This window comes from Galleria mellonella, unplaced genomic scaffold, assembly GCF_026898425.1.
Source record: "Galleria mellonella isolate WM207_F2 unplaced genomic scaffold, CSIRO_AGI_GalMel_v1 utg65, whole genome shotgun sequence".
In the NCBI taxonomy this organism is placed as follows: domain Eukaryota; kingdom Metazoa; phylum Arthropoda; class Insecta; order Lepidoptera; family Pyralidae; genus Galleria; species Galleria mellonella.
In genome coordinates this window covers 7,854,263-7,867,245 of record NW_026442138.1, presented here as the reverse complement: position 1 = coordinate 7,867,245, position 12,983 = coordinate 7,854,263, and the positions used below count along the sequence as shown (strand labels likewise).

Below are 12,983 nucleotides of genomic sequence, written 5' to 3'. Positions count from 1 at the left end.
AATGACAAATAAATTAATGAAAGAGAATTTATTTCAATAATCCACAACACTTACATACTTAATATAATACAGAAAAAAGTAAACAAAATGGTAAAACAAATGACAACTCACGTTTAGATTTACAATATTCCTATGTAGTCGTTCCGATGAGTTTGGGACTAGATGGCGTTGCGTGATGTATACGGCTTTATTATTTTATTTATTAATTAATGTATTTATTTTATACAAATGAAATCAACGAGCTATCTTTAAATTATGTAAATATTAAATGTAACTACAAAACTTTTAATACAACGAATGCATTTATAAAATTATTCAGCACTTATGAATTTTAATTATTTGTAGTTGTTGTACAAATATTAGTAATGATGACCAATTTATACATGTAGTACAGAGGACACAGCAAATTAACTTTATACTTCAATCTGTATTAATAAATGAAAATGTAATTTATGACCATATTAACACGATTTATAATCGAACGTTGTGTGATTTATAGCTTTTGAGTTTGTTTACCCGATCGTAATTAATTTCATCTACCGTATCGTAATGTAATAAAAAATTCTTTTATACATTGTGTAATGGCATAAACATTCTAAGAAACCAGAGGGACATTTTGTACAATAGTCGTCTGCTTGAGTACCCCTATCCCATTCGTGTTTTTGGTGTGAAACAGTTGTTTGTATGGTTGTGTCCTGGTTTGAAGGATGGGATATGGCATTGAAATTACAGGATACAGATGTATAATACATTAGTGTCTTCTTAGAATTGGCAACGCATGAAGAGAAAATCATGGGTGACACATTATACTATGTTATGTCCATGATACTGTTCATGTCTATAGGTGGCCATTATCACTTTTCATCAGATGGGTCGTTTGCCATTTTAAGTCATATAAAAGGAAAAATCTACAAAAAATAGTACTTTGTGGAGTTTATTAGGTTCCTTTGAAGTCCACGGTGATGTTCATATCTATAGGTGATGAGTTGGAGCCGCTTTTTATTTGGTAGGTCGTACCTAAGCTTAAATGCTATTCAAAGTTATGCAACGGGTACATTTTGCTGTTTAAAAAAAAGATTTCTGTCGTGTATTTCATAACAATAAATATGAGATCTTTTGTAAATATTTCTTAGAATGTGTAATTGCGTGTATACATATGGGTGTTGGTTTACAACAAATACCTTTTTACACTACAAAGAATAATAATATAAATAAAACAGGATCAATACATAAGTACGACTTATCGACTGCAAGAAAATTGTGAAAAACAGTTCAAAATTGACGACGTTGATTAGTGGTAAAAAATTCAGACGAACTGGGAACCTCTTTATTCAACGTTGCTTAAAAATACGCAATATATTTAAAAGGCATTGTAAAAATTGCATCATCTGATATCATTATTGTACTTTAACCCTCATATTGTTAATATCTTTACTTATTTAATGACATTTAATAATTTAATTCTATTTTAATGTTTATCAAATGTTTAGGCAAACAAGCTGACGGCCCACCTGATGGAAAGTGGTAACCGTCGCCTATATAGACATGAGCAGTACGATGGACATAACAGAGTATACTGTTTCGCTCATGATACCCTCATGAGTTGCCATTCCTGAGGACTCAGGTGTTATTCCTCTGTACCCAGTAAATTCACGCCATATCCCACCCTTCAAACCGAAACACAGCCATGCAAACACAACTGCTTCACGGTTGAAACACGAATGGGACAGAGGTACCCAAGCAATCGACTTTTGTACAAAGTCTACCTCTGGTGTTTTTACAGATAAAATCAATTTACATTGTCACTTTTATTTAATTGGCACTTTTATCACGCAATCATACAAAATGTAATGTTTCTTATTACATTCTTGATATAAAGGATTTAAATTAAATAGACTTATCAAACGAGATGACATTTTAATCAGTTAAAACTAAAGGTAAAACGTGGCTTTGTACTGTCCCGGGCGTCCAGTTCACTAAAGCTACATTTCTGGAATTAAGGAGAACGACAGGCTCGCGAACGCAGTGGATTATATGACTTTGTGTCCGTCAGTAAATAGTCATAATGTAGTAACAATTTGTACTAAGGTTTCCGGATCAATAAGCTATAAGGAAGACCTTACTCGTGTGTGCGAACAAAAAGGAAAATAGAAAAATAAGCCGAATGTGTGTAACTCAATATATTTTTATCTCGCTAACTAACGTCGAGTATCTGTTACGTGTACTTAGGGAGTTACCTCTTTAAGTATCGTATTAGTGCAATTTAATTTTACGTAGAAAAATATAGTCAATATACATTATTCACACTGTTTTATTTATTTATCACATTTATTAAAAAATTTAAAGAGATAACTCCAAGTAGAGAAGATTTTACTTATGCATTGAGTACAAGGCATATATTTTGTAAAATTTTTAACTAAGAATTTCAGAATTCTTATTATAATGCAATCAAGTATATTTGGAGCATAACTAAGCTATTTCTACAGCCCCTAGAGTTACTTTATTATTTTTATACTGTATTAGGTGTCATTTTGTGGAAGTCTATATCACTGGTTACTTGATTAGAATTGTTTAATTCCACTATTATTAGTGTGCCGCTAACAATTGATCATTGTCTACTATTATTATTAGATTCAGAAGTTTTACGATTTCCCTTTTTAATCATCATTCTCAGATCATTATTCCCACACATATTGTGACACGTATTTCATCTCTAAATTATGCATTATCATGCAATTTATAATCATTAATTAAAATTGTCGTCATAATCTTGGATAGCGATAATCTTGGAGGTAAAGAGTATAAACAATACGATCACTCATTCACTCACTCGCACTCCACAGTTACAAATTGTCACCTCTTGGGAGAAGAAACGACGTAACTTTGGACGTGCAGATGTTCGGCGGAACTGTCACAAAGTTTAAGTTGTCACATATCTGCTTTGTCTTTATTTGGACTGTAAGATAAAGAATTTGTACATTTATGTAGTTCTGATTACTTAATATATGTCTAAAGAATTTTAGATGATGATCTCGTACTTTTTCTTCTTAATGTTAGAAGACACCTGTCGACGTATTAATGGTTGGATAAAGCAAACTAAAGAGTGAAAGTTTGAGACAGACTTTGATAATTTGAAAAATACTTATTTTATTACAATTATATAGATAATTTGCATTACTTACAGCACACAAATTACAACATATATAGATATACATAAAAAGCGAGATAACATAAATGATTAAAAAATACATAAAGCTAAATACAATTTTTCGTTTGTGCGTGTGCCATAACAATACAAAATGGTCACAACTCAGTTTATTGCTTCGCCCTCAAAAGAGCAAAGCACTGATATTTTGTTGCGGCCAAAGGGAATAGGGTATTATTTTAATTCCACTACCATTAGTATTTGTATGCCTGACAACATTCTAAGATTGACCATGTTAATCATCAATCTCCGACTACCATGTTATCCACACACATTTTGTAACACGTGTTTCACCTCCAAAGTTAAAATTATTAGATCATTGCTCGGAACGTAGTGTTAACTGTTCGGCACCCAAATTTTCGTAAAATCTTCGAGTGTCGGCAGTCACAAATATATTGAAACAAAATAATTTTAATCAAATAACCAGTGATATGGACTTCCGCAAGATAATACTTAGTTCAGTCAAATATAATTCGGAAAGTTTCATTAACGTTTACTTCCTTTGTATGATAATGAATGATAACTATTTGCACATTTGTGCGATTTTATTACTTTAACGTTTTAGACACAGAATGAAAAGGATTATATAGGTTAGTTTTTGTTGGACTAACGTGAGAAGAATATTTCCTAGTCGATTCTAATGTAAGTATTCTGGATATGTATTATACTTTAAGAGTTACAGTCACGCTTGATCCTCGTCGGTTTACATCACATTCATCACTTGTACAATAAGCGAGTGGCAATGCTTTTTTCTGCTGTGTGCTCTTTGATTAGATTTGGTACTGAACAAACCCATCCATCGCGCAACCACAAAAGGTCGGTGAAGCCACGTCGTCCGAGTCTCGTTTTCCATTCGTTCCGCTGTCCAGAAATTTCCGCAATAAAATTAATCGTTCCAATAAAATTGAAGCGAATAGAGCTACCCATGCATGAACACTTTTTAATTGGGTCGCTCTTTTTCTCCTTTTGCAGTCATTCAAACGAAAAATCGAACTTGAGTACATATGAGCGACGCGTAGACATACTGGAATTAATTTTTCAAAAGAAACACAAAGTGTATTCGCAAACCAGTTTAAGTTATTTATCGAATGAGGAAAATTTTGCACGATTCGCTAATTTGGACATTTGTCAAAAATTTTAATAAGAAACGCTTAGAATGTACTCTCTATTGTCTTGAAAACTTCTTTGATAATTCTTTCTAATCTATTTGTAATTTTAAAAGTGGAAGATAAGTGGACTTGTTTTTTCCATACAAGAATGGACCTGGACTTATTAAAGACTCAAAATTGCCCATAATACTGTTACATTAAAGCTGATTCTAGCTTTCTATTTAATGACTATTACGTGAATACGTTTTTTTATTATACTCATAGGACGTCACTAAAGAGTTCATTTATCTTACTTGTGGTTAGAAATTAGATTAAACCCCAAGAATTAGAATCAGAATGTTAATGCTAGATGGAATTAACCATATAATTAAACAATATTTTCAGTTAACCTCGTTATCGATATATATAATAGTTCATATTTTTTAATTTAAAACAAATCACCATTCACAATTGAGGTGCGCAATTTGTTGCGTATAAACGCAGCTCCATTGGGATTGCATAAAAATCAGCCAAAAACACGGGATAACAGGGGCGTGGAACAAACGAAAATATATATCCCCATTTTCATTTTCGACAAGCAATCGCTTTTAATGGGTTCAACGCGATTCCCACTTGAGTTTGTTCGATTTATTTCATTTGATCGTTCAACGATTCTATGGCAAGGTGTGGCATCAACAAAAATAATTGTCGCTGTTGGCCAATTTTCATAAGTATTAACTTCTTGCTATTAGTTAAATTAAGCTATATTGCTGTGATCAAAGCAATTCATTAAGGGATTAATTGCTAATGGCATGTCACAAATAGGTGTATTGATCTATTGAAATTACGTTAACATTATATAAGTGGTTAATGTAGAAACATGGCCAATTAGATAACATGTTCCGGTTTTGTTAATATGTATGAATATGTGTTAGCTAATATAATTATGAAATATACATTTTGCGTTAAAGGTTTAGAATTCTGAAATATTATTCGAATTCTCCTTTCATTACGTATTAAAAATTTAAATTGTAAAAGTAAATATTGTAAAAATGTATAATAAATAAATAAATAATTTCGATAATTAGATTCTAAATATCACTTTTTTTCTACAATTTAATTTCTAATGAACGTCAAAATAATAACAAAGAGAAATAAAATAGAAATTCAAGCGATGGAAAGTGATAATTACCACGTATAGTAATGAACCACACTATAGACTTTACAGAATACTATATAATAATAATAATCGTCATCATATCAGTCGTTAACTGTCTATTGCTGAATGTAGATCTCCCCTTATTTGGGGGAGGGGGGGGGGGGGGGGAGGTTGCCAGTAGTTACCACGCTTGGCAGGCGGATTATCAATCGCAGTTTTATTTTAATGGATGATAATGAAATGGTAACTCCGCCTGCGCTATAAGTAACTATACGCTTGTGAGGCATCGGTGAGCGATGATAGGTGACGATAAAAGCAGGTCAGTTAGCCTATTGTGACGAATTTCACTAGAATTATCCACAATAGTTTCCAGGGGGAACTGCGTGGAGATCGACTTGATAGGGTGTATTGCTAGCAATGGGGCAGTTAGATCTCATTAATAGCAATTCCTTTCCCTCTTGACAACTGTAGTTAGGCTTTAGTGATTTAAGACGGATGAGCATCTCTCGACCATTACTTTGTAATCATTATATTGTGTAAATGATTTACTAGGTATATACTGTACATTTGTAAATAGATTTAAAATTATAAATAGTTTTAAAAATCTAGCTTTTAAATATAATAAAAGTGCATTTAACTTACCCAAATCTTCGGCATCTTCGCTCCATTCGCCCTCTTGGGCCCAGCATGCAGTCAGCATCACCACTAATCGCATCCACTTAACTGACCACATTTTAAATTACTAATACATTACATTCTGGCGTTTTTATACACAACTTCACTTATCAATAAATATTTTTTTTACACTATATATCCATAGTTCTACACTAAAGAATTATGTCACTTTGCACAACACTGCATTATATTTACATGCTATTTTTGGTCACCATTTTAATCCTTTCTCTAGTTTTGTAGTTATTTTTCATAATCTGTGGTAATATTTCATATTGAATAAAAATAAAATAGTTCACTATTTAAATAAAATTAAAGGGGCTGGTGAAGAAGTATGTAGTTAGAATTATTGTTGCTATTTATAACGTTTTAGAGTGATAACTGTTACTCTCGATTACAGTTGAAAAGTAATAAATTATTAACTTTTTCTTTTTACACTTTTGCGTCGTGTATTTTATGGTTTATAAGAGATGGAAATCAACGTGATTATTTTATAATAAATTATGATTATCTTCTTCTATTATTATGACAAAATGCTTGTATCAAATACAGGGCACGGAGGTATAACATGTTGGGTCTTAAGTATAACATCGCATGAGAGGTGATGATGATGTTATTCAAGTCTGTAGACAATACATTAGATGAGTTGTTGGCTTGTTTCTTATTCTAAATTGTATAAAAAAGGCCATTGTTCAGCGTTGGATGTTATAAGACTGATGCTGATAATGATGGTACTATCATAGAGTATAATAAAGCTACATTATTTAGGTAGTTTCTACTACTTATTGTTTTTGGATAGCATCCTAGGTTGCTAAACAATGTAAATATTCATTATCTATAAAGGCCTGTAAGGTGGCTTGTCAAATTAATGCTTTACCTGCTCTCTGGTGTATGAAACAGGTATCTAAAATACATAAATTTGCTTCTACTTTTATATATTACAGATTTTGCGGGTAATTTTAATAATAATTATTAATTTATTTTACAAATATATTTTGCTCCTCAAAAGAACTAACTCAATCGTGAACATGCATAAATAAATGATGACAAGTTTTGTAAATAAATTGAAAACATTTTAATTTTAAATTCTTAATCGCGTGTTTTTAACTTTACAATGAGCACTTTTTTGCTAAGAAATTAACTTTAATCATCACAAAATTAATATTCAACTAACACGGGAGTAAACCTTATCAAATTAAACAAAAATAATATTAAAAATACGTTCAGAACTGGCAATATAATCATATAAAAGATTCAGACGAACTGAGTATAATCAATATTCAGTTCCCTTTTGGTGTTCCTTTGAAAAGCTAAATAATAGTAGGGGAATCTTAATATACATAACTATTATATACCTATTCATATATAAGCGTATGCTGTTTATACGTTTAACATTACATAATCGCCAGGCGGATTAAGTTGCGGCTGGCGTGCTTCATGACAGGTTGTTAGACAACTGTGAATATGCTCCTATGCTTGCATTCATCGGACAAAGGGAATACTGGAAGTATTTAATGAAAACCTGTCAGGTACTACCGAGTCTAGTATATTCGTCTGTTGAATCTACTATAAATGGAATATATTTCATCTTAAAAATCATAATTTTGGATAGGATCTTACAAAGTGTTTATCGTCGGGACTAGTGTAAGTTCTACCTAAATATTTAAATATAACCATATTTTTAAACACTGACTCGAGAAACGAACCAAAGAATCAACCTTATAACAAACTCCATAATAAATTTGTTTCTTTGTTTGAGTGTCAGTGTCAATAAATCACCAAGAATTGTGAGTCAGCGATCAAGAATTAGTTAGCAAAGGACTTTCCAAAATATTAGTAATAGTTAAGAGAATAAACAATATTATGTATTCATATATAAAGGGAGTCGAAGATTTTGTATCAAAATTGGGCTGCATGTGTCAGAAATCTCATGATTTCATCAAACAGTTATATTTGGGTTTGATGAATGGAAAGCGGCAGTGAAATTTCAGGGCACGGAATTAATTACAGGAGTTCCCTTGGATCTTACAAATGATGACGCATGCGGAGTATCAAGAAAATCACAGTTCTATGTTCATGGCGCTGCTTGCCGTTATTTAAGTTACTTTATTAATCAAAAAGATAAAACCTAAATAGGGATATATAGGGATGGTTTTAATAATTCTTGATGCAAAAATTAATAAACTTTTATTGACCTTTGAATGTATGAGACTTTATCTCACTTGAAATACAGTTGGAGTTAAAAATAGATGCTAATAAAAGGTTACGTTATTTAAAGTTACATTTATTAGCTTTAGTTTTATATTATAATTAATAATTTTATTGTATTCAAATGAATACATCTTTATTTTGCAGCAACTATAATATCCGCACTCATTTTCGGAAAATAGTTGTGATAAGACTTATAACCTTTCGCCGGTGTCTGGACGAATTCAAGCGGGTTCCTCGCGACTCCGACTCAAGCGGACGAGGAACACCGGGTTTTAGCCGGTAAGAGTCTGGCAATACTCACATATCTTCCCAGGAGTATGTAGGTCTGCATGAGTATTTATCCTCGACAAACCAATTTTTAATGTAAACAACATGTTTTAGAGGCACTGACAAAATTGATGCATGTTTCGAGTATTACTATTACGTACTTCTTCAGTGTATATATAAAATTCTCATAAGAGATGTTGAGAATTATATTTTAATAAATGTAGAAACTTCTAGATAATGTTGCGACATTGTACCAACTATTCATTGTGCAACTTTATACTTACATTGAATTTTAAAATTAAGCAAATTCTAATATTTCTTCTAATACTACAAATATGTAAGGTTCTATCGAAATTTGTATGAAAAATGTGATTTAAATCTTTGTTTTTAAATCATGCATAAACGGCTGTAATAATTTGAATGAAAATTAGTACATGAATAGACAATATCCTTAACTAATTTTATATCTTAATCTACAGAGGAAAAGTCGCGGGATAGTATCTAATTAAAAAAACAGATGTGACATACTGGTGTCTCAACATGAGGGGTGCTTTTGTATCTTTTGGCAGGGAACCGTAATTAGTTAGACAGCATAGTCGACACTCAAAGTAAATCGTTCCCACATAAACACATTTAAACGTCGGCAGAACACATGTTCAAAGGGTCGGCTTTCGGTCCCCTGTCAGAAATATAAAACTTTGACGCTTGGTTACGCATACACGGGTAAATAATGTCTTTTAATCTCTACAGAAGCTGACCCTTATCCCGGGAATAAAAAGTTTCCACAGAGGTTACGAACAGTAACGCAAAATTTATTTTTCGATTATGTTCTATAATACTCGGTCAAATGGAAAGGGGAGAGGGTTGAAGGTATGATAACTTGAAGTTATTGTTGATCTTTATTTGAAGCTATACAGCTTTAATACTGCCAGTCGAATGTACATACACAATATTATGTGAAGTTTACTAACATATAATTAAGTACAACTTATGACATTTATGTCTGTTACATCAAACATAGATCAACAGTAACTTTAACTTAATTCATACCGTCAACTATCTTCCCTGTAGTAGAATAATTATACAACTTGTAATTAAGTTATTGAAGTTAATTACAAGTTATGTACTTTTGTATATTTTGGGTTTATAAGTTAAAAATGGAACTAATAATTACAATCACTTGTTCAAAGCCCTTTTACTTTAGTGGGGTTAATGGTATTATTAGCGCAGAGTCATTAATATTTATGGCCATATAGTAACGCTAAAAATTAGAACTGATGTTTACAAAGCACGTTAACAAATATTTTGACTCTTCAAAGTCTTAATTATCCGCAGTGTTGCCCACATGAATCAATATATTTATAAAGTATCCTATGTGTTCAGTCAGAATATAACTCACCCATGTATTAAATTTTATTAAAATTTGTCAAAACAAATATCCAAACATCTATAAACTTTTACATTTACAATATTACTATGATAGTAATTTTAAAATTTAACATTAATATTTATAAAGCTTGTTAACAAATATATATTTTTAAACGGCGTCATTATTCATAAACATACACAGTATTAGGAAAGAATTCTATAGACTGTGGTATACATTTGTATACATTATACTTGATTGCCAAATAATGTCTGTTACAAACAGATCTATTTGTTTCTTTCACTATCATTAATATAGTAAAACAAGCTTGCTAGTTACGTGGTACTTTATTTCTCCATTTGTTAGTATCGTAGCATCTATTTTAGTCTTTGTAGGTTCATTTAAAATGGGTTTATTATTTCTACTGCAAACATATGAGGGTATTGTTCTTTGGTATTAAGTCTAGGTCGCCTTCGTAATAGTTATATTATTTCATTCACATTTTTTTTTATACTACTTAGAATGGCAAACAAGCTGACGGCCCACCTGATGGAAAGTGGTAACCGTCGCCTATAGACATGAGCAGTACCATGGACATAACAGAGTATACTGTTTCGCCCATGATACCCCCCATGCGTTGCCATTCCTGAGGACTCAGGTGTTATTCCTCTGTACCCAGTAAATTCACGCCATTAACATACGAAGGTCTTTCAAATGACTTATCAAACTACAAAGTTACGTGTCCTCAGAAGCATGAAACAAGTATAGTGTCATGGGGACCTTTGGGTCGGGTACGGATCATGAATGGGATTGATCATTAATTATTATTTTTTTGTGATTCTATGAAATATATTAGTTTTATATATATTATAGATTATGTAAGTAAATTACGATAATTAATGACATTACAAATATAGTTAATTTGTATATTTGTTTTACTACAAAAATAATTTAAAACACCGCTTATTTAAACAGTGTCTAAAAAAAATCTAAGTTATTAAATGTTGTTTACTGTGTGTAATAATGGGGTTGATTCTGAGGTGCTATTTATACAAACCTAACTATTAATCTAATATTTTAATTTGATAGTTTCGTGAATCTATATTGATCCTTAGAATGTAGATTTAGCTGTGATACACGAGTAAAATTGAATGCTTAATTTGACAGATAGGTTTAGAGAAGTGATGCCTCAGAATTAACCCAAATGTTTATTTGCAGTTTTACGTACCAAAGTTTATAAATTATTATAATAAAATGTATTACTTTAATTACCTCATATTTTTAATAGGATAAATTTTATTTTGCTTACATATAAACAGACGTTTGACAGTCAGTAAGTCGTGTAAACATGTTTGTATACCTGTCTATTGCAAGTTTAATTTTTGTTTGTAACACAGTTAAGGTTTAGGTTGATACACGTTATGAATCCCCAGACCACAGTTAAACATCTTGTTTAAATAAGAAATAAGAATAAAATTTGTAAAATTATATTTAGCTGCTTTTATTAACTGTTAAAAAAATCTACAATATAACATGTACGGGTGAAATCACGAGTATTATGAGGATATGATAAACACAGATCCCTACGCAGACAACAATCACGGTTGATCCGTTGTTCATTTTTAATCCTTTATTATCCCCTCATATAAATATTTATATGTTATATTCATTATCATCGCCTTGCCTTTGTCCCATTATCTGCTGAGGTCAGTGCTGTGTATTTGTCCCTTCGTACCCCCTAATATTTTTACTCCGGTTTACTTTTTTACGCAGTTCATATATAGGTAAGCACATTTTTCACTATATTTCTTATGTATAAAGTGAAAATTAGCAATAGTAGTAATGATCTGCGAGTATTTTATTTAATCTTTAACGTTTTTAATATTGGTAGGATATTATTATTATTGTAATTGTTAGCTTACACTCAAGCTATACAAGAAGTTAAAAGAATTAATAAATTGATATTAAAAGTATGTAGATCAAGAATTCATAAATTGGTCAATTTATTAAGTTTTCTATTAGGTGGGGCCGTACGCTTTTTTATAATTCTAATATTTCGCAAATTTTACTATCCTAAGTATCATAGAAAAAAATATGACCCCATGTGACATATATGGGATCATAATTCTTTCTTTCTTCTTTCAAGAATATATTCGTAATTAAATCACATAGTTTGTCTTTTTCCATTTAATTTTACAATACAAATTTTCCTCATATAATTAGTAATAATTTTATATTAAGATATCCAGTTTATAGACACATAGATAAAACATTTTACCTGTTTTCATCGAAGCGTTTGTATCGAGCTACTTCATCTATATAATCTAATACCATAGTATAATGTACACTTAACTCGTTCAGGGATGAACACGAACAAGTGAAACTTAATACTGAATGCGAGCACGAGTATAACGACAAGTCAAATTAACGTTTCTCTAATTTATCTTCTTTTCCCATTTCTTTCTACGGTAATTAGGTATGTTTCTTAGTATTTATTTGCGTAAGCCACACCAGCCTCGGTATTTTGTTATCTGTGGTTTTAATAACAAGCTCTTTGTTATCATTTACACTTGAATAACATCATAAATTTTTGGTTTTTCCTTTTAGTAATTATTTTGTTATATATTGTAAAAATAGGAATACAGTGTATTAGTACTTAGTTCTTAATTTAAATAACCAGAAATGGTTAGGGTGCTACTTTCAAAGATAGATGGAGATGGATTTTATTTATTTATTAATTATTAATCTGTAATTTTTTTTACTTGTTTTGTCTTATGTGATCAGAATATGTTAAAAGTAGCCTATGTTCTTTACGAGCTATTCTTGTTGAGCTATTAAAATATCAAGAGATAACAAACAAAGTTTTTACAGGCAAACACTTACGTATCGCAATTATTTTTGAAATGTTGGGTATGTATTATTATCCTAGTCACGGAAGCATAATATCTTACTATAAGGAATAATAATGTATTTATTTATACTTTATTGTACAAAAAAATTACATTGTTATAATTT

The 12,983-nt window shown here is 30.9% G+C and overlaps 1 protein-coding gene across 3 annotated transcripts in view; it reads right to left on the bottom strand.

Annotated features, from left to right (window-relative positions):
* The window catches only part of LOC113519903 (neural cell adhesion molecule 1-like), a 144,283-nt gene that overhangs the window by 109,524 nt on the left and 21,776 nt on the right, over positions 1 to 12,983 (bottom strand). For 2 of the 3 annotated variants that reach the window (XM_026905125.3, XM_052900430.1), the window contains exon 2: positions 6,095 to 6,381. In XM_026905125.3, the coding sequence (XP_026760926.1) occupies positions 6,095 to 6,185 (91 nt within the window). In that variant the 5' untranslated portion in view covers positions 6,186 to 6,381. The remainder of the gene's footprint in view (positions 1 to 6,094; positions 6,382 to 12,983) is intronic. The other variant, XM_031913169.2, reaches the window with a different exon arrangement.